The following is a 24,442-nucleotide window of genomic DNA, read 5'->3' on the forward strand; positions in this document are numbered from 1 at the left end:
GTAAATATCTTCATGCCTACTTTCTCTTCTACAAATACTTTTAGTTTAGCTGTGGTGCTGCTTGGGTCTTGTCCAAGCAAACAAATAGCTTTCCTAGTTATTTAAAATGCATCAATATTTAAAATATCTGTAATTAGAACATTTTTAATATATAATATTTGTTATATTAAGATGACTACTTTTTATTCTATTCCCTTATGTGTTACTAAATTTTTTTAGGTCCTAGAGATTTCTGCAGGTTTTTTTTAAAGTTATTTATTTATTTATTTATTTATTTATTTATTTATTTATTTATTTAAAAGAGAAAGAGAGCGAGAGAGAACAGGGGGAGGAACAGAGGGAGAGGGACAAGCAGACCCCATGCTGAGATTGGAGCCTGACTCAGAGCTTGATCCCACAACCCTGAGATCATAACCTGAGCCAAAATCAAGAGTAGAAGGTTTAACCGATTGAGCCACCCAGGCCCCCTGAGATTTCTGCAGTTTTTATGCAATTATGGACCCTATAAAGCACCTGAAATATTCAACATAATGTATGCATGTAATAGTATTTATACACAACAACCTAAAAGTTTAGTGTGCTGAATTAATTAGAAAGCCCTTGTTGTGAAAGTCCTATTTGCTATCCTTCTAAAACCTTCAGTGTGCAGTCTAGATTTGAAAAGTTTTCAAAATTGATCCAACCAACTGGTAAGGACTCCCAAGAAGTGCTATTGGTTACCATGGGGAAATACCAAAATAAAGATGAATAGACCATGCTTCCTTTAACTGCAGCTCTGTATTTTCTAGTGCAGAAAAGAAATCCCAGTGCTTATTCTCTTTTTTGTTTGTTTAAAAAAATGATTAATTGTTGCTGATTAACACTGTAGCTTGAACATTCACCAGTTCAATATGTGAAGATTCTCCGATGATCTGAACCAACTCTGGAAAAAATTATTTTCTGAACTAGAAACAAAAGATGATTTTTATACTTTATTTCCTAAAAGGAACAGTTTTGCTAAACTAGTCAAAGTTGAAGTCAACACTGATTTGAATTAAAACAAGCTTAAATTAAACCTAATCAATTTTATTTGTCTTTAGAAAAATACACTTGTTAGTTTGGAGACAGGGTACATGGAGGCTATTAGCATAGAGATGAAGTGTGTGTGTGTGTGTGTGTGTGTGTGTGTGTGTGTGTTACAGTCGTGGAGTCATGGAGAAAGACACACATAAAGAGAGAGAGGGAGAGATTGAGATTCTATACATGTTTCTGGACCAATCAGCTAAGAAATGTAATTCTGGAACCATCCTAACTTTTATTCCCTGCCCCAATCTTTAAGCTTGTCCACATAGTTTAATTCTGATTGAGAACACTGTCTATTTGAAACAAAAAGGATGGCGAGGACACTCTTGTTCCATTTTCTTATTTGTTTCATAGCACAAACCCAACCTGTCTATACTTAACAATGCCTATGTTTGTACTGGGATTAAATTAATAGGTTGATTAGATAGAGTTCAAGCAGACAAGCTTTTTTGTCTAAAGGCTTCCCCCCTGCCTTTATCAGGGTGGAGGAATGACTTTCTCTCTGTCTCTTTTCTTTTTGTAAATTTATGGAGACATGGATCTGGACACCTTGCAATCCTTTCAGAATGAAACCATCTGCTCCACCTGTATGAACCACTACTTAGACCCTGTCACCATTGACTGTGGGCACACCGTTGCAGTCCCTGCCTGTGCCTCTGCTGGAAAGAATCCCAAACCCAATGTGCTGCCCTGAATGCAGGGGAGTTTCAGAGAAGTCAGACTTCAAAACAAATATTGCACTCAAGAAGCTGGCTTCCCTTGCCAAACTGGCCCGATCTTACCATGTCAGCAGCTCCAAGGAGCAGATCTGTGTGCTGCACAAAAAAGTGAAGGGGCTATTCTGTGAGGCTGACAAGAACTTGCTCTCCAGGCCCTGTCCTGAATCAGCAGAGCATGTGGCTCATAGCCACAGTCCAGTGCAGTGGGCTGCTGAGGAATACAGGGTAAGCGATGCCTCTAAAACCATTTGGAATCCTATGGGCTTCTAAATCAGAGAGAAAGATGAAGAAAATGATAAGGAGGATGAGTTGAGTGGAGATAGTGGTGGCGATGAATTTTCAATAGAAATACCAAGATGTACATGCATCCTTTCAATGCTGTTGACCAATGTTGATGCTATAATCATAGCTACATTGAGCCTCTAGCAAGAGAAATGTCCTTAGAAACATTGTCCAAATATGTGCGGTGGATGCTATTGTGGGACAGATAGCTAGTACCAGGATCACTGGCTTCTAATGCAAGCTTGATGCCTTCACAGTCAAATTATATAAAAATCTGATTTCTCAGGAAATGGATTATATTATCTACAGAGTAATCTCAAATCTCTATTACATTTGTCACCTCTGATATCCCAAATATTAGAATCAAATTAGGTTAATGGGGAGAAATCTGATCTCTCCATGCTAACTCAAGATTATGGTTTTCTCAGCCACTGCCTTTTCCTAGAGATAAGGGGATAAAATCTACAATATCATCTTCTGTGTTGCTCAAGATCATGGTTATTTTGCAGGAAAAACTTCTGAAGAGAATGGGTTCTTTATGGAACATGACTCAAGAAATGCAAAATGAGCTGAATCAAGAAACTAGCAAACTCCAGTCATTTGAGGTAAGAATGAAAATGTTCTGTTTTTATGCAGATTGACATAATACTGGTTGAGACTTGTAGCTAAATTTAAGTTACCAACTAAAGGATAACTTTTTTCCAAGAAAAAAAAATTATGGTTTCAAATGATATATCAGTAAACACAAATATGCAAGCACATGAAAGCTAGTGCAAAGAATGCTAGTATATGGGATAACTAAGGCATGAAAGGTATTCCTAGTCCAAACTTGAAGGTTTGGATGAATCTTCTCAGACACTGAGTTTAAGAAAACATCACAATAAACTTGAGGAGAAAGAGAGGAGAGCAATAGAGTAGCACCTGGAGAAAAATCAGATAATTTAATTTAAAAATCTATAAAATATGATGTATACATAAATATTTTTAAATAGGAAAATCAAGCAAAAGAACAAGAGAAAAAAGTGGTTCCAGTGAGAAAGGAAATAATTTATGGAGTATCACAGAGAAAGAGCCTAAAACCGTTAGGGGGCTTGATTCAAACAGGGAAGGAGTCTGAGAACCTAGAGAAAGTGTGGACAAAAAGGACCAGTAAATATTCAAGACACGTGAAGATTTGGGCACAAAGTTTGTCAAGTACTTCCTTGATGACACGAAGGAAGTAGAATTCTCTGTTAAGAGTGAGAATATGTAACCCTTTGCATCTACTATCTCTTCAGGACTATGCGGCCTTAAGGAAGGTAATGATCAAAGTGCAGCATCAGCAGATGCATCTGTTTCTCCATGAAAGGGAGCATCTCTGTCTGGAGACACTGGAGAAAGAAGCAAAGGAGACTGTCCAACAACTCAAGGAAAGTGAAGTCAGAATGACCCATCAGAAAGAAAGCCTGACAGAAATGTATAGAGAGCTGACTGAGATGTGCCACAAGCCTGATGTGGAGTTACTCCAGGTGAGAAAAGAGGGTCCATCCTCAGAGGCAGGAATCCCTTTTTGGGCAATGTTGCCATGACATTGAAATGTTACCCACATATACCATTATTCTCATCCAAGTGATAATACTCATTGACTCCCATCATTATGTCTGTCCAACCACTTATTTCCTCATATCCTAGTAATCCTTGGGAGATTTTTACCCTCTTAGTAGCTCACCTAGGACAAAATTATCACTGTGTAATCAGGAGTACTAACTACACAGATAAATTATCCAAATCAGAAAAAACCTGTGACCAGAGGAAGGTTAAGTTGGGGTAATTCTCAATTTATGTTGCCCTAATCCATTGTCATTCTCTGTTCTCCAACCGCCGTGCCCCCTCCAGCCCCAGAAGTAACTTGCTGAAGATGCTGAGGTTTTGCCCTTTGCTTAGGCAAGAGTTAAAGAATTTAGTAATCAATTTCAATGCATTCTATATATATTTTTTGTATCTAAGTTCGCTGTTTTGCTCTAATTGTTATTGTAAATGGTCAGATCTCTTCTTGGGAATAAGACTGGGTGCCGAGTGACAGTGGAAACCTAAATCATAATGCATCACTATACAGCCTCTTCTTGACCTCCTTCCTTACTTAATACATCCCAAGGAAGCCTGTCATTCTTTATTGTAGGTTCTATTATGAAAGTAGTTTCTGATTGTTCCTTAGAGCAGACTAAGAGAAAAAACACATTTAAACAAACAAGGATACTAGAGAAGATGCAAAAGAACAAAACTCTCATGATTAATATTACTTTTTTTTCTTGTAGGACTTGGGAAATGTATTGCAAAGGTGAGTTTACACTAATGATTTCTGATTGCTGAGGAAGTCTCTTGTTCTTGTTGATAAAGTGGATGTACATGTTTTGAGTTCTTAAAGTCATCCTCTGTGGCTATTATCTATTTTAAAATATTTATGTATTTATTTTAGAGAGAGAGAGCAGGGGAGAGGGGCAGAGGGAGAGAGAGAGAATCTTTTTTTTTATAATAACATTTTATTATTATATTATGTTAGTCACCATACAGTACATCCCTGGTTTCTGATGCAGGGTACGATGATTCATTAGTTGCGTATACTACCCAGTGCACCATGAAATACGTGCCCTCCTTACTACCCATCACCAGTCTATCTCATTGCCCCACGCTCCTCCCATCTGAAGCCCTCAGTTTGTTTCTCAGAGTCCATAGTCTCCCATGCTTCACTCCCCCTTCTGATTACCCCCCTTTCTTTATCCCTTTCTTCCCCTACCGATCATCCTAGTTCTTATGTTCCATAGATGAGAGAAATCATATGATAATTGTCTTTCTCTGCATGACTTATTTCACTTAGCATTTTCTCCTCCAGTGCCATCCATGTTGCAGCAAATGTTGAGAATTCGTTCTTTCTGATAGCTGAGTAATATTCCATTGTATATATGGACCACATTTTCTTAATCCAGTCATCTGTTGAAGGGCATCTTGGCTCCTTCCATGATTTAGCTATTGTGGATAATGCTGCTATGAACATTGGGGTGCATATGGCCCTTCTCTTCACTACGTCTGTATCTTTGGGGTAAACACCCAGTACAGCAATGGCTGGGTCATAGGGTAGCTCAATTTTTAACCTTTTAAGGGACCTACACACTGTTTTCCAGAGTGGCTGCACCAACCTGCATTCCCACCAACAATGTAGGGTGGATCCCCTTCCTCCACATCCTCTCCAGCAATTGCTGTTTCCTGCCTTGTTGATTTTTGCCATTCTAACTGGCGTAAGGTGGTATTTTAGTGTGGTTTTGATTTGAATTTCCCTGATGGCTAATGATTTTGAACATTTTTTCATGTGTCTGTTAGTCATTTGTATGTCCTCATTGGAAAAGTGTCTGTTCATATATTCTGCCCATTTAATGATTTGTTTGTTTCTCACATATTGAGTTTGAGAAGTTCTTTGTAGATCTTGGACACAAGTCTTTTACCTGTAGTATCACTTGCAAATATATTCTCCCATTCTGTGGGCTGCCTCTAGTTTTTTTTTTGACTGTTTCCTTGGCTATGCAGAAGATTTTTATCGTGATGAAGTCCCACAAGTTCATTTATCTTTTGTTTCTCTTGCCTTTGGAGATGTATCATGAAAAATGTTGCTTTGGTCAATGTCGTAGAGGTTGCCGCCTATGTTCTCCTCTAGGATTTTGATGGATTCCTGTCTCACATCGAGGTCTTTCATCCATTTGGAGTTTATCTTTGTGTATGGTGTGAGAGAGTGGTCAAGTTTCATTCTTTTGCATGTAGCTGTCCAATGTTCCCAGCACTATTTATTGAAGAGACTGTCTTTTTCCCACCGGATGTTTTTTCCTGCTTTATCAAAGATTAGTTGCCCAAAGAACTGAGGTTCCATTTCAGGGTTCTCCATTCTGATCCATTGGTCTATGTGTCTGTTTTTGTGCCAGTACCATGCTGTCTTTGTGATCACACCTTTGTAGTATACCTCGAAATCCGGCATTGTGATGCCCCCAGCTTTGTTTTTCCTTTTCAACAGTTCCTTGGCAATTCAGGGCCTTTTCTAGTTCCATACAAATTTAAGGACTATTTATTCCAGTTCATTGAAAAATGTCCTCGGTATTTTGATCGGGATAGCACTGAAAGTATAGATTGCTCTGGGTAGCATGGACATTTTAACTATGTTAATTCTTCCGATCCATGAGCATGGAATATTTTTCCATCTTTTTGTGTCTTCTTCAAAGTCCTTCAAGAGTGATTTATAATTTCTAGAATATAGATCTTTTACATCCCTGGTTAATTCCAAGGTAACGTATGGTTTTGGGTGCTATTGTAAATGGAATGGATTCCCTAAATTCTCTTTCTTCAGTCTCATTATTCGTGTATAGAAATGCAACTGATTTCTGAACATTGATTTTGTACCCCGCCACATTACTGAATTGCTCTATAACTTCTAATACTTTGGGAGTGGATTCCTTTGGGTTATCCATATAGAGTATCATGTCATCTGCGAAGAGAGACATCTTGACTTCTTCTTTGCCGATTTGGATACCTTTTATCCCTTTTTATTGTCTGATTGCTGTTGCAAGGACTTCTAGTACTATGTTGAATAATAGTGGCGAGAGTGGGCATCCTTGTCGTGTTCCTGATCTTAAGAGAAAGGCTTCCAGCTTTTCCCCATTGAGGATGATATATGCTGTAGGCTTTTCATAGATAGTTTTTATGAAATTGAGGAATGTACCCTCTATCCCTACAATCTGAAGGGTTTTAATCAGGAAAGGATGCTGTATTTTGTCAAATGCTTTTTCTGTATCTATTGAGAGAATCATATGATTTTTGAATTTTTTCTTCTGGATAAAATCTAAGACACTGATAGATTTGCGAATGTTGTACCACCCTTGCATCGCAGGGATGAATCCCACTTGTCATGATGGCTGATCCTTTTAATGTACCGTTGGATTCTATTAGCCAGGATCTTGTTGAAGATTTTGGTGTCCATATTCATTAGGGAAATTGATCTGTAATTCTCCTTTTAGATGGGGTCTTTGCCTGGTTTGGGGATCAAGGTAATATTGGCCTCATGGAATGAGTTTGGTAGCTTTCCTTCTGTTTCTATTTTTTGAAATAGCTTTAGGAGAATAGGTATTATTTTTGTTTAACTGTTTGGTAGAATTCCCCAGGAAAACCATCCAGGCCTGGAGTTTTGTTTTTTGGAAGGTTGTTTATCACTGACTCAATCTCTTCCCAATTAATTGGCCTGTTTAAAAAATCAATTTCTTCCTGTTTCAGTCTTGGTAGTTTATAGGTTTCCAGGAAGGCCTCCATCTCATCCAGGTTGCTTAATTTATTGGCATAAAGCTGTTGATAAAAGCTTCTAATAATCCTTCCAATTTCATTGGTGTTGGTTGTGACCTCTCCCTTTTCATTCATAATTTTATTAATTTGGGTCCTTTCTCTCTTCTTTTGGATAAGTCTTGCCAGTGGTCTGTCAATTTTATTAATTCTCTCAAAGAACCAGCTTCTAGTTCTGTTGATCTGCTCTACTGTACTCCTGGTTTTTAATTCATTGATTTCTGCTCTAATCTTGTTCAACTGCTTCTTCGTGCGTGGGTTAGGCCTGTTCCTCTGTTGCTGTTCCAGCTCCTTGAGGTGAGAATATAAAAACTGCATTTTAGATTTTTCTGTCCTTTTGAGTGAGGCTTGGATTGCTATGTATTTCCTCCTTAGGACTGCCTTTGCTGTATCCCATATTTTTTAGACTGTTGTGTTTTCATTCTCGTTGGTCTCCATAAATTGTTTAATTTGATTTTTGATTTCCCAGTTCATCGAATCATTCCTGAGCAGGAAGGTTCTTAGTCTCCAAGTGTTTGAGTTTCTTCCAAATTTTTCCTTGTGGTTGAGTTCCAATTTCAAAGCGTTGTGGTCTGAGAATATGCAGGGAATAATTTCAGTCTTTTGGTATCGGTTGAGACCTGTTTTGTGTCACAGAACCTGGTCTATTCTTGAGAATGTTCCATAGGCATTAGAATAGAATAGTATTCTTTGGTTCTGGGGTGTAGTGTTCTATATATACCTATGAGGTCCAACTCGCCGAGTATGGCATTCAAACCCTTTTTGTCAATTTTCTGCATGGGTGCTCTGTGTATTTTTGATAGTGGAGTGTTGCGGTCCCCTACTATTAACTATATTTATCTATATGTTTCTTTTTCTGATTAAGAGTTGGCTTGTGTATCTTGCTGTTCCCCTGTTGGGAGCATATATATATTTATACTTGTCATATCCACTTGTTGGATACATCCTTTAAGAATAATATTGTGCCCTTCTGTGTCTCTGACTATAGTCTTTAGTGTAAAATCCAATCTGTCTGATATGAGAATTGCTACCCCAGTTTTCTTTTGAGGTCCATTGGCGTGAAAGATGGTATTCCATCCCTTTACTTTCAGTCTGAATGTATCTTTAGGTTCAAAATGAGTCTCTTGTAGACAGCAAATGGATGGGTCATGTCTTTTTATCCCACCTGCAACCCTGTGGCACTTTATGGGAGCATTTAGGCCATTTACATTGAGAGTGATTATTGAGAGATAGAATTTTAATGATGCCATGTTGCCAGTAAAGTCTTTGTTTCTATAGATTGTGTCTTTCTGTTCTTTTTTACTCTTGGGGATGTTTTACTTTTATAGAACCCCCCCTTAATATCTCCTGTAGGGCTGGTTTCATGGTTACAAAATTGGTTAATGACTGGCAATTCTGGAAGGTCTTTATTTCTCTCTCAATTCTGAATGACAGCCTTGCTGGATAAAGGATCCTTGGCTGCATGTTTTTCTTTGAAAGAGCTTTAAAAATGCCCCCCCCAACCCTTTCTCTCATTCCAGGTCTGTGTAGACAGGTCTAACGTAATTCTGATACCTTTGCCTTGGTACGTGAGAAATTTCTTTCCCTTTGCCGCTTTCAATACTGTACCCTTGGATCTAATATTTGCAAAATGCACTATGACGTGACGTGGCATAGGTTTGTCATGGTTGAGCTTGGAAGGGGTCCTCTCTGCCTCTTGGACATGAATGTTTGTTTCCCTTGCTAGATTAGGGAAGTTTTCAGCTACAATTTGTTCAAATATCCCTTCTAGACCTCTGTTTTTTTTCCACCCCCTTGGGGATGCTGGTGATTCTGACATTGGAACGTTTCATTGAGTCAGTAATCTCCTGTAACCTACATTCCTGAGCGTGGATTTTTTTGAGTCCATATTCTATTTTAGCTTTTTCTTATGCTAACCCATCCTCCAATTCGCTGATACGTTCTTTTGCCTCATTCACCCTGGCCATCAGAGCCTCTAGTTTTGACTGCATTTGGCTCATAGAATTTTTAATTTCTGCCAGATTTGCTCTCATTTCTGCCCTTAGAGATTCTATATTCTCATTAATATTTTCGTTAATACTTTTTTCAAGTCTACACATCATCTTGATCATTGTTACTCTGAATTCCATTTCTGATAATTTGGTTATCTCCATATCCATTAGTTCTGTGGCAGAGTCCACAGACTCATTGTCTTTTTTGCTGGGGGGGATTTCTCCTTCTCGTCATTCTGATGAGGAGAGGTTGTGGGGTTGTCCGGAGCCCAAATTATTGACTGGGACCCAGGCCATGTGCCCTTGTTTTATAAGGATCTTAGGGATGTGGGCTTCTTGAGTTTTCTGCCTGTCTTCTGGGGCAGGGGCCTGCCACACTGATACTCAGGCAACCCTGTTTGAGTAGAGTCTCCATGTCCCCTGTTACAAGAGCTGCTTTTTTTATTGAGATCTCAACGTTATAGTAAATGCATCCCTCAAAATGTGGGTGGCAGGAGTATCATTTTTCTTCATGTGATCCTGTGATCCAGCAATCCCACTTTTGGGTGTTTATTTAATTGAAATTAAACCACTATTCCGAAGCGTTATCTGCACCTTCATGTTCACTGCAGCACTATTTCCCATTGCCAAGATATGGAAGCAAACTACATCCGCCCATATATGAATGGTGTTTAAGAGAGAAGCTTCCAGATGGAGGGACTTGTGTGAAGGCACCAGGTCCCCCACTGCTGTGCTGGCTGTGGTGCAAACTCAGAGACAATGCTCTGAGGCTGTTCTTCAGAGGAAATTCACAAAGAACAGTCAGTGATGTTCTCCTACAACGAATTCTAGACACCTCACAGCTGCTGGGAGTAGCTCGCCCCAAGGCTAATGTGGTATGCTGGGGTCGCTGTGACCTTAGGCCTTGGTAGAGGTAAGATCAGCAATAAGCACCCCATGCCAGCAGCCTGACTTGCTCTGCCTGAGGCCTTCCGCTCGGTAGTGACAACTCTTGGTCTTCATAGATAAGCCAGTCTGAACTCTCTTTAGTGTTTGTTTTGCATTGCCTCAGAGGAGGGAAAATGAAGAGGGTAGTTGTGGACAGAGAGCCCCTGCCCCTCAGGACATGGAAATCCCATTCGCTAATGTTCTGAGTCAGGATGCATCCAGTAGCTACAGGCACCTTTCTAAGGATGCTGGAAGTGTGATGCTTGGAGTCGCCCACCAAAGCATATCCGGAGAGTCCCAGGGTGCCAAGAGCTTTGCAGCCTGGGGACCTCAGGTCTTCACCTCTGATAGGCATTACTAGGAGGAGGATGTCATGTGCTCCCCAAATTCGATTCTGGGAGTCTGTAAAGATTCCTTGACCAATGGTCATTCCTATGACCATCAATACTGATGGCATTATTCATCCTGCAGAAGCATTTCTTCTGTTTTCTTTGAAGATAAACAATCATTATGGTCTCTCCACCAACTCCTCACCCCTAATTCAGTACGTGAAAAGGCCTCTGCATCAGACTGGAGTGTTTGTGGATTACAATAATGGAACTGTGAGCTTCTATGATGTTTTCAAAGTTTCCCTCATATATAGTTTCCCCCTTTGCTTTGGTGCCCCCTGAAAAATCAAGTTTTATGAGCATTTATTTGATGAACCCCCATGTCTGAGGGAATTCCTGTCCTGAAACCTTTTCACGTGAGGCAACAGAATAATAGTGACCTTTGAGCACACTGTGACTTAAGGCAACAGAACTATCGTATGTTTATAAAATGGTATAACCACATTGAATGTATAAATTTGTTTATTAAATTTTCCTTTAATAAAAATTTTTTTGAACATTTTCTGGAATATAATCAATACCTTTTCCTCTTTTTTAATAATAGTTTAGTGAGATGAAATTTGCATGCCATCAAAGTCAGTCTTTTAAAGTACATAATTCAGTGGTTTTTGGTAGTATCCAAAGAGTTGTGCAGCTATCATAACTATTTAATCCCAGGACATTTCCACCATCCCCCCAAAAAACAAGAACCCATTAATATTTACTCCCTAACCTCCTTCCCATCCCTCCTCATCCCTAACTCTCTTTGCAGTCTTTATGGATATTTGTTTATTATGTACACTTTATGCAAATTGAGTCACACAATGTGGCTTTTTGTATTTGGTTTCTCTCACTTAGCACAGTATTTCCAAGGCTCCTCTGCATTGTGAGAAATGTGTTTTACTTTCAGATTTGAACCAGACTGGGGTAGAAGAAATGCAGTGGTATATATCTCAGTTTAATAAGCCAAGGGAGAGGTGCTTAGTCTCCTCTTCAAGTCTGACCTAGTTGGATAAATCCAAGTATCTGACAGACACTATCATTTCTCTAAACTCTAGTAACTCATCATCTCTTGGCTGAAACAAGAGCTTGTTAACATCAACCTCTGATCAAAGTGCAGTATCTGAACACTCAGACCCTTGTTTTTCTTCATAAACTTCAACAAGGGCCAAATTTTAGTATCATGATATGGCAATGTTTCAAGTAAACTTTTTCAGAACTAGCATAGAAAATGAATAGTTAACTCACAGGGATTCATATAAAGAAGCAAATGTTCATTTAGCATGTTGTACTGCTTCCTGTAAGTTCTGTCTATAAGGGATCCCACACATTGAGCCTGTGATAAAGAGAACATGAGGATCCATTTGCATATTTCTCGTGTCAATGCAATGCAGCCTGGTATTTTTTTCTCCTCAGTAAAGATAGTCTTGAGCATGGGGCTATAATCTATAACCCTTTTACCAAAATTCCTTCCTTCTCAGGAATCATTTTTATGGGCACTTCTAAGATTTGCAATTTTCTGTATGTTTTGTAAAATACAAGCCTTCATTGACAAAGCAAAAAGTTTACAGAGGTAATGAGAAAATAACAGTAGATAGAAAATAATATAATGCAAATCAATAGATAAATATTAATTACCTATTAGAAAAAATAGGCAAATATGATGAATGAATTCGTAAATAAAGAATCCCGAGTAAATCCACACTACCAAAGTAATGGGAAAATGCATTACTAGGCACTTATGGCATTTCTATATTCCCCTGTTAGTTTGGCAAATAAAATGTTTATGTATTAAATTTAAAAAATAAAAAATGTTGATAATATTTAGGGTTAACTACAGTGTAAAATAAAGAGCATTTCCACAAACTGGTATGCTATTTTAGCACACAATTTAGTATCTCTCCTGTGAAGCAACTCTCAATTCCTTTCCAACTACTTTTAATAAGCACTAAATAACACAAGGAAATGTAAGAGATATTCACTAAAGCATTATAATTCCGATTATTGGAAAGCCTATAAAAGTCTGCTCCGTATTTGGTAACTTAATTATAAAGAACAAAATAGGGAAGGAGAGAATTAGTAACTTTACAGGAAGAAATCAGGCAAACAGTACCTTAACTAAGTGATCAAATTTAATCACTACTGATGTCATGTGGATACCATGACTTGTTGTGATGGGTTGGGCACTTTATCTCCGTGGTCTTCCTAGCTAACAATGGACACTTTATCTACAAGGAAAAGACCAATGCACAAAGAAAAAGATAGTTTTCCCCAAGAAATAGAAGTAGTGACAGTAGGAAAACATACTTCTAGAAAATACAAGACAAACTTTGTACCAAAGAATTTCCATCAAAATGACTAAGTCAGAAAGTATTTCTGAGATGATGAAATACTTATTTCTTCCTCATGTTTGGGAGGAGATAATTTTCTCAGTTTTATTATCAGAGAAAAGCAAAGGTCTCTGGATGGGACCATATTATATAAATGTATGTGTGTATATTAAGGACTCTGTGTGTGTGTGTGTGTGTGTGTGTGTGTGTGTGTCCGTGTGTCTGCATGTAATCAATCTAAGGAGATGCCAAGCTTTAGGTCAATGATCCTCAAACTGTAGCAAAGTATCAGAATAATCTGATATAGAGGAATTGTTAAAACGGATATTCCTGGGTCCCATTCCATAGGTTCTGATTCAGGAATTCTGCAACAAGATCCAGAATTTAACTTTTCTAACAGATCCTTAGTTGGTGCTGATGTTGCTATGCTGGGCATGCACTGTACAAAATTCAAAAGTGGCATTAATTCAGAAAGTGAGCAGCCTTCTCATGGCATCAAAAACCAATGAACAGTTTTAACACTTTCTGAAGAAAGCATTTTTCTAACTTTAGGAAAAAAATATTTTATTCATCAGTAAGACTATAAAAAGATCATTCTTAAGATACATTTTTTTCTTCTTTTATTACCCTTTGAAGATTCTTTTCAGGATATCAGTGTAAAGCACAGCAAGATATTATGCTTTGGAAAGTACTGGCGAAGTCCTGAGAGGCATAGCCCTAATGTAAACAATGGTCCTTCTAAAACAAGTCTTGCTTGTTTTCAAAATCGTCTGATGAGAACCAAATTTCAATAAAAAGATCACTACATGCCATGGCTTTATTTTTATTTTATTAAAATTTTTTATTATGTTACATTAGTCACCATACTTAATTTTTGATGTACTGTCCATGATTCATTGTTTGCATATAACACCCAGTGCTCCACGCAATATGTGCCCTCCTTAATATCCATCACCAGCCTATCCCAATGCACCACCCCCTTCCCCTCTGAAACCCTCAGTTTGTTTCCCAGATTCCATAGTCTCTCATGGTTCATTCCCCCTTCTGTTTACCACCCCTTCATTCTTACCTTCCTTCTACTGATCTCCCTGCTATTTCTTATGTTCCATAAATGAGCGAACCATATGATAATTGTCTTTCTCTGCTTGACTTATTTCACTTAGCATAATCTCTTCCAGTCCCATCCATGTTGCTGCAAATGTTGGGTAATTGTTCTTTCTGATGGCTGAGTAATATTCCATTGTATATATGGACCACATCTTCTTAATCCAGTCATCTGTTGAAGGGCATCTCACCTCCTTCTACAATTTAGCTATTGTGCACAATGCTGCTATGAACACTGGGGTGCATATGGCCCTTCTCTTCACTATGTCAGTACCTTTGGGGTAAATACCCAGTAGTGCAATTGCTGGGTCATAGAGTTCTATTTTTAACTTTTTGAGGGACCTCCACACTGTTTTCCAAAGTGGCTGTACCAACTTGCATTCCCACCAAGAGTGTAAGAGGCATCCCCTTTCTCCACATCCTCTCCAACATTTATTGTTTCTTGCCTTTTCAATTTTTGCCATTCTAACTGGCATAAGGTGGTATCTCAAGGTGGTTTTGATTTGAATTTCCCTGATGCCTAATGATTTTGAACATTTTTTCATGTGTCTGTTAGCCATTTGTATTGACTTCATTGGAAAAGTGTATGTTTATATCTTTTGCCCACTTTTTGATTTAATTATTTGTTTCTTGTGTATAGAGTTTGAGAAGTTCTTTATAGATCTTCGATACTAGTCTTTTATCTGTAGTGTCATTTGCAAAAACCTTCTCCCATTCCATGGGCTGCCTCTTAGTTTTTCTTTAATGTTTCCTTGGCTGTGCAGAAGCTTTTAATCTTGATGAAGTCCCACATGTTCATTTTTTCTTTTGTTTCTCTTGCCTTTGGAAATGTGTCATGAAAAAAGTTGCTGTGGCCGATGTCAAAGAGGTTGTAGCCTATGTTCTCCTCTAGGATTTTGATGGGTTCCTGTCTCACATCGAGGTCTTTCATCCATTTAGAGTTTATCTTTGTGTATGGTGTGAGAGAGTGCTCAAGTTTCATTCTTTTGCATATAGCTGTCCAATGATCCCAGCACCATTTATTGAACTGTCTTTTTTTCCACTGGATGTTTTGTCCTGCTTTGTCAAAGAATGTTGCCCATAGAGCCGAGGGTCCATTTCTGGGGTCTCTGTTCTGTTCCATTGATCTATGCATCTGTTTTTGTGCCAGTACCATGCTGTCTTTGTGATCACAGCTTTGTAGTATAGCTTGAAATCAGGCAACGTGATGCCACCAGCTTTGAAAGCCTTTCCCTTAAGATCAGGAACACAACAAGATTGCAAACTCTTGCCATTATTATTCAACATAGTACTAAAAGTCCTTGCAACAACAATCAGACAACAAAAAGGGATAAAAAGTATTCAAATCAGCAAAGAAGAAGTCAAACTGTTTCTCTTCACAGATGACATGATACACTATATGTAAAACCCAAAAGACTCCACCCCCAAGTTACTAGAAGTTATACAGCAATTCAGTAATGTGGCAGGATACAAAATCAATGCTCAGAAATCAGTCGCATTTCTATACATGAACAATGAGACTGAAGAAAGAGAAATTAGGAAATCGATTCCATTTACATTAGCACCAAAAATCATATGATATCTCGGAATTAACTTAACCAGAGAGGTAAAGGATCTATATTCTAGAAACTACAGATCACTCTTGAAAGACATTGAAGAAGGCACAAAAAGATGGAAAAACATCCCATGCTCATGGATCGGAAGAATAAACATAGTTAAAATGTCTATGCTACCCAGAGCAATCTACACTTTCAATGCCATCCCAATCAAAATACCAATAACATTTTTCAAAGAGCTGGAACAAACAGCCCTTAAATTTGTGTAGAACCACAAACCCCTACTCACCAAGGAAATGTTGAAAAGGAAAAACATGCCACCACTTTAAAAATTTCTGTCAGTCAGCATCAATATCTGCTACATTTCTTAAGTGAATTAGAAGTTTGATGGTATATCCGTGGTTTTATTAAGATCACATTTTAGGGGCTCCTGGGTTACTCAGTCGATGAAGCATCCACCTTTGGCTCTGGTCTTGATCTCAGGGTCCTGGGACCAACCCCTGCCTTGGGCTCCCTGCTCAATGGGGAGTTTGCTTCCCCCTCTTTCTCTGCCCCTCCCCCCTCTGTCCTTCCCCTGCTTGTGCATTTTCTCTCTCTCTCTCAAATAAATAAAATCTTTTTTTAAAAAAAGTATTAAGGAGGGGATGTATTGCATGGAGCACTGGCTATTGTATGCAAACAATGAAACATGGAACATGACATCAAAAACTTGGAATTAACTTAACCAGAGATGTAAAGGACCTATATTCTAGAAACTATAAATCACCCTTGATGGACATTGAGGAAGACATAAAAAGATGGAAAGATATTCCATGCTCATGGATCGGAAGAATTAACATAGTTAAAATGTCCATGCTACCCAGAGCAATCTACACTTTCAATGCTATCCCGATCAAAATACCGAGGACATTTTTCAAAGATCTGGAACAAATAGTCCTTAAATTTGTATGGAAACAGAAAAGGTCCCGAATCTCCAAGGAACTGTTGAAAAGGAAAAAACAAAGCTGGGGGCATCACAATGCCGGATTTCGAACTGTACTACAAAGCTGTGATCACAAAGACAGCATGGTACTGGCACAAAAACAGACACATAGACCAATGGAGCAGAATAGAGAGCCCAGAAATGGACCCTCGGCTCTTTGGGCAACTAATATTTGATAAAGCAGGAAAAAACATCCGATGGGAAAAAGACAGTCTCTTCAATAAATGGTGCTGGGAAAATTGGACAGCTACATGCAAAAGAATGAAACTTGACCACTCTCTCACACCATACACAAAAATAAACTCCAAATGGATGAAAGACCTCGATGTGAGACAGGAATCCATCAAAATTCTAGAGGAGAACATAGGCAGCAACCTCTACGACATTGGCCAAAGCAACCTTTTTCATGATACATCCCCAAAGGCAAGAGAAACAAAAGATAAAATGAATTTATGGGACTTCATCAAGATTAAAAGTTTCTGCACAGCCAAGGAAACAGTCAGAAAAACTAAGAGGCAGCCCACGGAATGGGAGAATATATTTGCAAATGACACTACAGATAAAGGACTGGTATCCAATATCTACAAAAAACTTCCCAAACTCAATACATGAGAAGCAAATAAACAAATCAAAAAATGGGCAGAAGATATGAACAGACATTTTTCCAATGAAGACATACAAATGGCTAACAGACACATGAAAAAATGTTCAAAATCATTAGCCATCAGGGAAATTCACATCAAAACCACACTGAGATACCACCTTATGCCAGTTAGAATGGCAAAAAATAGACAAGGCAAGAAACAACAATTGTTGGAGAGGATGTGGAGAAAGGGGATCCCTCCTACATTGTTGGTGGGAATGCAAGTTGGTACAGCCACTCTGGAAAACAGTGTGGAGGTCCCTTAAAAAGTTAAAAATTGAGCTACCCTATGATCCAGCCATTGCACTACTGGGTGTTTACCCCAAAGATACAGACGTAGTGAAGAGAAGGGCCATATGCACCCCAATGTTCATAGCAGCAATGTCCACAATAGCTAAATCATGGAAGGAGCCGAGATGCCCTTCAACAGATGACTGGATTAAGAAGTTGTGGTCCATATATACAATGGAATATTACTCAGCTATCAGAAAGAACGAGTTCTCAACATTTGCTACAACATGGACGGCACTGGAGGAGATAATGCTAAGTGAAATAAGTCAAGCAGAGAAAGACAATTATCATATGATTTCTCTCATCTATGGAACATAAGAACTAGGATGATCGGTAGGGGAAGAAAGGGATAAAGAAAGGAGGGGTAATCAGAAGGGGGAATGAAACATGAGAGACTATGGACTCTGAGGAACAAACTGAGGGCCTCAGAGGGGAGGGGGGTGGGGGAATGGGATAGACCGGTGATGGGTAGTAAGGAGGGCACGTATTGCATGGTGCACTGGGTGTTATACACAACTAATGAATCAACGAGCCTTACATCGGAAATGGGGATGTACTGTATGGTGACTAACATAATATAATAAAAAATCATTTAAAAAAAAGAATAAAAGGGCTAAAAAAAAAACCAATGATGTACTGTATGGTGACTAACATAACATAAAAAAACCACATTTTAAACTATACTTTTTGTGTGTTTTACTAATTCTTAGCATTGATGTTCATATTGCTCACTTACTGCTTACCATATGCTCTATTTACTCCGTTAGGTTGTGAGGTTTTGGAAAGGAGTCTAGCATCAAAACATTTGATTTTTTATAAGCATGCCATATATCCTCTTCTTAAGCACAAAATATTGCCTACTGTGGCATGTCCTGTCTTACTCAATTTTCTACTTTGAAACAAGGTTTTAAAATGTATTTAGCAGGAGTGCTAAGGGATTACAATTTTATTAATGCTCATGGTCTGAAAAGAAACACAACTTGGCTATATGCATATGGAATTTATTTATTTATTTATTTATTTATTTATTTATTTATTTATTTATTACTGTGGACTATTGTATTGCTTATCTTTATTCGGGTGCTTCTGGACAAAAAGAAGATTTGTGGGTTCTTTGAGAGAAGCCCATTTAACATCCAAAAATATGACCATTTTCCTCAACCCCGATGGACACACTTCTGACTCCCTAATTTGGCCCATGTGATCCCATGCCAACAGACCTTAAAGTACTGGGATTTGGTACATTGGAGGGACAGCAGGCACCATTCCCAGGTTCCTGGGAATCTGGTGTCTGGAGCTCCACCATGCCCAAGAACCCTTCCTTGAGGCTGCACACTGAGGAACACTAAGCCCACCCAACTGGTGATGGCCCTGCTAACTCCAATGCCCAGTCCACTGCATCCTCACAAATACACATGAATTTCTCTTGTGGAAGGTTTCATTGGAAGAAGGCTGTTCCAACTTGGGAACCTAAACCCAGGAAACACACTTCTGCCAGTTCTGGAACTGCCCTGGTTAGAGTTTGAGTTCTCCTGATCCTCCTTCTAATCCACTCTCTGCGCAACATCCTCCTCCCCCCTACAGAGCAAGATCTACCCCAGACATCCTCTCATCTCCATGGGTTTTTTTCACCAGTAATGAATAGTCAAAACCAAATCTTTTGGCCTTTCGCTCCCTCTCTTCACAGTTCTCCAGTGGCTGCTTTACTTCAGTCATTGCCCGAGTCCCAAAGCTTGCACTTCACATCGCTGGTGAGATGCTGGAGCTGCCCTGTTGTTCCCAGTCCCACAGCTTAGTCCTTCATAGCTTATTCTGCGTGTAACAACTGCTAAATCCTGAAGAAAATTGAATTAGCCATGATAATTTAGGAAAATTCCACTAGAGCTTGTCAGGCCTTCTGGAACTCTCATTTACAATTGGGTGTTGAGAGGGTGGATCCCTTTCTCTGTGCTGGTGGAGATGAGGCAGAGGAACACCAATGAGTGTAGAATGGGAAGGTTTTGGGCAATTGGGTGATTGGTGGGATCATTGCTCAAGAAAGACACACATTTGGGATTTGGGATGAATCCAGAGGAAAACTGTAGTGAAGATGTCAATGAGATCACTACTTTGTGATAGGAGTTTTGCAGACATATGTGGACTTAGTGTAAGAATGGCAGATAAAAGGAAGGGTTTAAGCTGGAAAGGTATATAGGTTACAAGGAGAATATGCAGATCCCCAAGGCAGAGAAAGCAGTGAAGGGGACTGGGAGGAAAACAGGAGTTTATGGTACTTGAAGAAAAGGAATGCCCAATAAATGGATAATGTAGGAACCAATTCTATATTCTCCTTTCCTCCCTCTGACTTGCTACCTCCCTGAGACTCAGTTCAAGCATCCTTGACATGAAGAGATACCTATCCTTCCTCTGGTGTTTCAGATACCACACGCATGACAGCACATGGAGGACTCCTTGACATTTCCCAGTCAATTTTTGTTCAGTTTCTGCAGAATGCAAGAGCCTAAGTGCTAATCTAGTCCAGTCTATGTATCTGGAAGTTCTGAGAGAGATTTTCCTCCCTGGTCCTTCTCCCTAACTACATTATCTTTTAGTTTTCTAGGGAAGAGCCCAGGGAAGTCCTTCAGCTTTAATGTAATAATTAGCAAGAGTCCTGTTTCCCTCACCCTGCTGCCCTCACTCAGGTCTTACTATCTGGAACAACAATGCATTCAATTCTAGATCATGAAAAAGAGTTAGTGAAGTTAATAGCCAGAAGTTTTGTGTATCTGTTATATTTCCAGCATATAAAAGGCTGGAAAGTTTGCCCAAACTCTACTCATCTTTTCAATACAGCTTAGTAAGTGGGTTTATTTCTGGAATATGATGTGAGCTTGATATCAGGTAATTCAACAATCCAATTCCCAGTAATAATATAGCTAAGGAAACATAACATTCATACATGAGAGAAGTTATTTTTTAAAAAGATTTATTTATTTAATGGAGAGAGAGAGAGACAGAGAGCAAGAGTGAGCACTAGATGGAGGGAGGGGCAGAGGGAGAAGCAGACTCACCACTGAGCAGGAAGCCTGAGGTGGGGTTTGATCCCAGGATCCTGGGATCATAACCTGAGCTGAGATAGACAACTGCCTGAGCCATCCAGGTGCCCTGAGAAGTGATTTTTTAAATAAAAAATAGGCAGGATGGGTTAAAAATAACAATATGATAAGTAAGTAGCTATTTTTTGAATAGTGTAAAATTTATTTCAAATGCATATTGATCAGCATAATTAAAGCCATTGCAAATCCTACTAACTTCAAAGACAAAAGTAAGACAAGCATATTACTATGACTTAACATTGTTCCGGATATTCCAAACCAACATATTTAGAAAGAGAAAGGAATCAAAGGTATAAAAGTTATAAATATTGCCATTATTTTTTAAGCATTATTTACCTAGAAAATCACTTAATAATAATTCATTAAGATATCTAATTATCTAAACACTCAAAACTTAATTATTTTCAGATAAAAATGATATAACTACTTCTATGATACTAATATTCATAAGAATACAATATGGAAATAGGCAGTAATATTCAGAGAAAAAAGAGTATAATTAGAAAACACTAGCCTTAGATAGATTTCCAAAAGTGCTGATAAAATAGATAAAGAAACCAATGTGGTATTGGGACAAGAATTCATGGAAAGGCCAATAGAAGAGAAGAGCGTATTCATCTGTCTTTCTGTGTATCTATGTATCTTTTTAAAAATTTATTTATTTATTTGAGAGAGAGAAAGAGGGAGAGGAAGAGGGTCAGAGGGAAAGAATCCCCAAGAAGACTCCCCACTGAACATGAAGGCTATTCTGGGCTCCATCTCACTACCTGTGAGATCATGATCCAAGCCTAGACCAACAGTATGATGCTTAACCGACTGTGTCACCTAGCATCTCTATCATCTATATCTATCTATCTATCTATCTATCACCTATCTATCTACTATCTATTTATCTATCAATTATCTATCTATCATTATCTATCATCTATTTATCTATCATCTATCTATGTCTATCTTTCATCTATCCTTCATCTATCATCTATCTTTCATCTATCTATCTTTCTGTCTACCATCTATCTATCTATGTATCTATCATCTATTATCTATCTATGTATCATGGATCATCTATCTATTTTCTATCTATCTCTCTAATTCTTCTATCTGTCTATCTATCTGTCCTTTCATTTATCTATCCTGGAAGTTAAAGCTGAGACTCACTTGTACCAGGAGCAGCAGGAAGGAGTTGAGGCTTCTGCCAGGAATAAATTCAGATACCACGTAGAGCAGCAGTGTCCCAAGTCATAATCCCTTGATGTTATGGAGGCACTCACTCAAATAAAACTATAAATTTTTCAAAAATTAAAAAATAAATACTATTCTTTTGTGTTTTCAATATTTTATTCATAGAAAAAATTAACCATTCACAAAAGTAGAAAGAATAGAAAAATGAAAACTGATCATCAAACCATTATAATGATCAACTCATGGTTACTCTTAGAGAATATATTTTTAAATTTCTTCAACTAGGTTTTAAAACCGAAATTATAACAGCAAAATCATGAAGTTATATTAGTGGCTAAAATAAAATATGTCACTAACATTGACCATATTAAGGGTTTTAGACTCCTTGCCATTATCTGGAAATAGAGTGTCCATATCCATCACAGCCAGTGACATGCTTCCCTTAATAAAAACAATTATTTTAAGCAATACTTCTGTCTCAACTTCACTATTTTTAATCTCTTGATATGAGTAAGACTCACAGAGATCTAAGAATTAAATGTACATAAAAAGGAGGGAAATGAACAGGGGCAGGGAGAAGAGCTCTTCCATTTCACACGGATGCCCTGGATGTCTGCTGGAAAGTTCTCTGTCCCACAAAACTCAGTTGCAGTCTGAGTCAGAGGAGTCACCTGAGGAAGATGAGCTGCATCCACTGTCCCCAGACTCGCAATATCCATCCCCACTGCTGGAGTCTGAGGAGTCACTGCCTTTCTCCCCTTCCTCCCCCTCCTCATTTTCTCCTGATCCCCATGAGGCATGTGAATTTCCCCCGAGTAGTCTCTGACGATTAGGTCTCTGGAGTCTGCAGCCTGGACTCCTGTCCAAGCCCTTCCTGCAGACTCCTTGGTGACAGGGACTGCAGCTCTGTCTGTCTGATCTTAGGGTCTGGGCCTCCCCTCATGCTCATGTTTTTATGCTTGGTATGTGTGACCTCTCTGTACGCAGCATATTCTTCAGAAGACAGGATCTTGAGCCAGTGATCCAGATCCATCCTGTACTGTTTCTGCAGCTCCTCAGCCTGCTGCTCATAAAGCTCCTTCTGGTTCGGGGGACTCACTGCCAGCCTCTGCCAATCTCCACCATGCACTCCCTCAGGGGAACATCTTGCAGCTCCCGACTTAACCATAAATCCTGGTGGAACTTCTCATATCTGTTCATGGGGGGATTCTTGAGTTCTTTGTAGAATTTCATCCTCTTGGAAAAATGGGTTTCAGGGGGAGACTTCACTTCCTGTCCATGATTCTGAAACTTCTTTTGGCCTCTTTTTGGGGTCCTCTTGATTACATCTGATTTCTTGGAGTTCTGGAATAAATCAGAGTTCTCTGTCTTGAACTGAGCCAGTTTCTCCTCAAACTCCTGTTTCTCCTTCTGAAAATCATGAAAATATTTGAGCTTTATCTGCTCTGGCAGCTCCTTGTATTCCTCAGACAGGAGGTTGGTCAGCTGCAGGTTGCTCAGCTTGAGATATTTTTGGGAGTACAGGGACCAGTTCTCCTTGAAGAAGCAAAGGAAAGTAGTCAGGAGCTTCTTGGGCAAGTCTGGGTGTTTCTTGTGTCTTTTGCTTCTGTAGGGCTTTTCAACATGTTCCTTAGCTTCCAGAACTAATTCTGTCAAAGTGCGAAATTTTCTCATGTGGTAAGAAGTCTCTAACCATTCGAGCTTGTGCATTTCTTCAGAACAATCCTCAAAAGCTACTTTTCCCCAGTCCATCTGACTGGGTTGTTCTGAATGTGTGGCTCTCATTGCATGGAAGGTTAGTCTCCATGAGTTCCAGTAACTTCAAGATATCTCCTTTGGACAAGTCATCTTGGCCCCTAGGCAATGACATATCTAGACCTTGGGCCACTTATATGGTCCTAGCAGTTGCGACACCTCAGCAGGAGCTCCAAATTCTTCACTCTCCAGACTCAGTATGTGAGTTATTCTTGGAAGTCCTACAGTGTTTATGTTTTTGAGGAGAAAGAGAAGAAATGAATGAGGAAATCACAACCCACTTAGGATATTTCCCCTGTATAATTTGACCACCCTTAACAACGTAAATAGAAAAGTGCCTACTTCTGAGTTGAAATTTATGTTTACTTTTTTAAAAAGATTTATTTATTTGAGAGAGAGAGGGAAAGGGAGAGAGAAATTGAGTGGGGAAGGGGCAGAGGGAGAGAATCCTTCAAACAGGCTCCCCACTGTGTGGGGAGCCTGCTGTAGGGCTCACCATCCTGAGATATGACCTTTGCAGAAACCAAGAGTCGAATGATTAACCAACTGAGCCACCCCAGTGCCCCTATGTTTATGTTTTATATGTTTACATTTGTACTTTGCAAAGTCATCTTCTTTTTTGTTTTTTAAGATTTTATTTATTTATTTATTTGACAGAGAGACACAGCCAGTGAAAGAGTGAACACAAGCACAGGGAATGAGAGAGGAAGAAGCAGGCTCCCAGCAGAGGAGCCCGGATGTGGGGTTCGATCCCAGAACACCTGGATCATGCCCTGAGCCGAAGGCAGATGCTTAACAACTAAGCC

The 24,442-nt window shown here is 39.0% G+C and overlaps 1 protein-coding gene across 1 annotated transcript; it reads left to right on the forward strand.

Moving 5' to 3' along the window:
* The first annotated feature begins 1,597 nt into the window (after positions 1-1,597).
* Positions 1,598-10,691, forward strand: LOC125282902 (tripartite motif-containing protein 64C-like). Its single transcript, XM_048220598.2, is given in 8 exon segments — positions 1,598-1,694; positions 1,697-1,735; positions 1,738-2,006; positions 2,573-2,668; positions 3,341-3,571; positions 4,358-4,380; positions 10,035-10,278; positions 10,455-10,691. Coding segments are annotated over 8 exon segments (1,236 nt in total).
* Positions 10,692-24,442: the final 13,751 nt, after the last annotated feature.

The sequence above is a fragment of the Ursus arctos genome, unplaced genomic scaffold (genome assembly GCF_023065955.2).
Source record: "Ursus arctos isolate Adak ecotype North America unplaced genomic scaffold, UrsArc2.0 scaffold_19, whole genome shotgun sequence".
Classification (NCBI taxonomy): Eukaryota; Metazoa; Chordata; class Mammalia; order Carnivora; family Ursidae; genus Ursus; species Ursus arctos.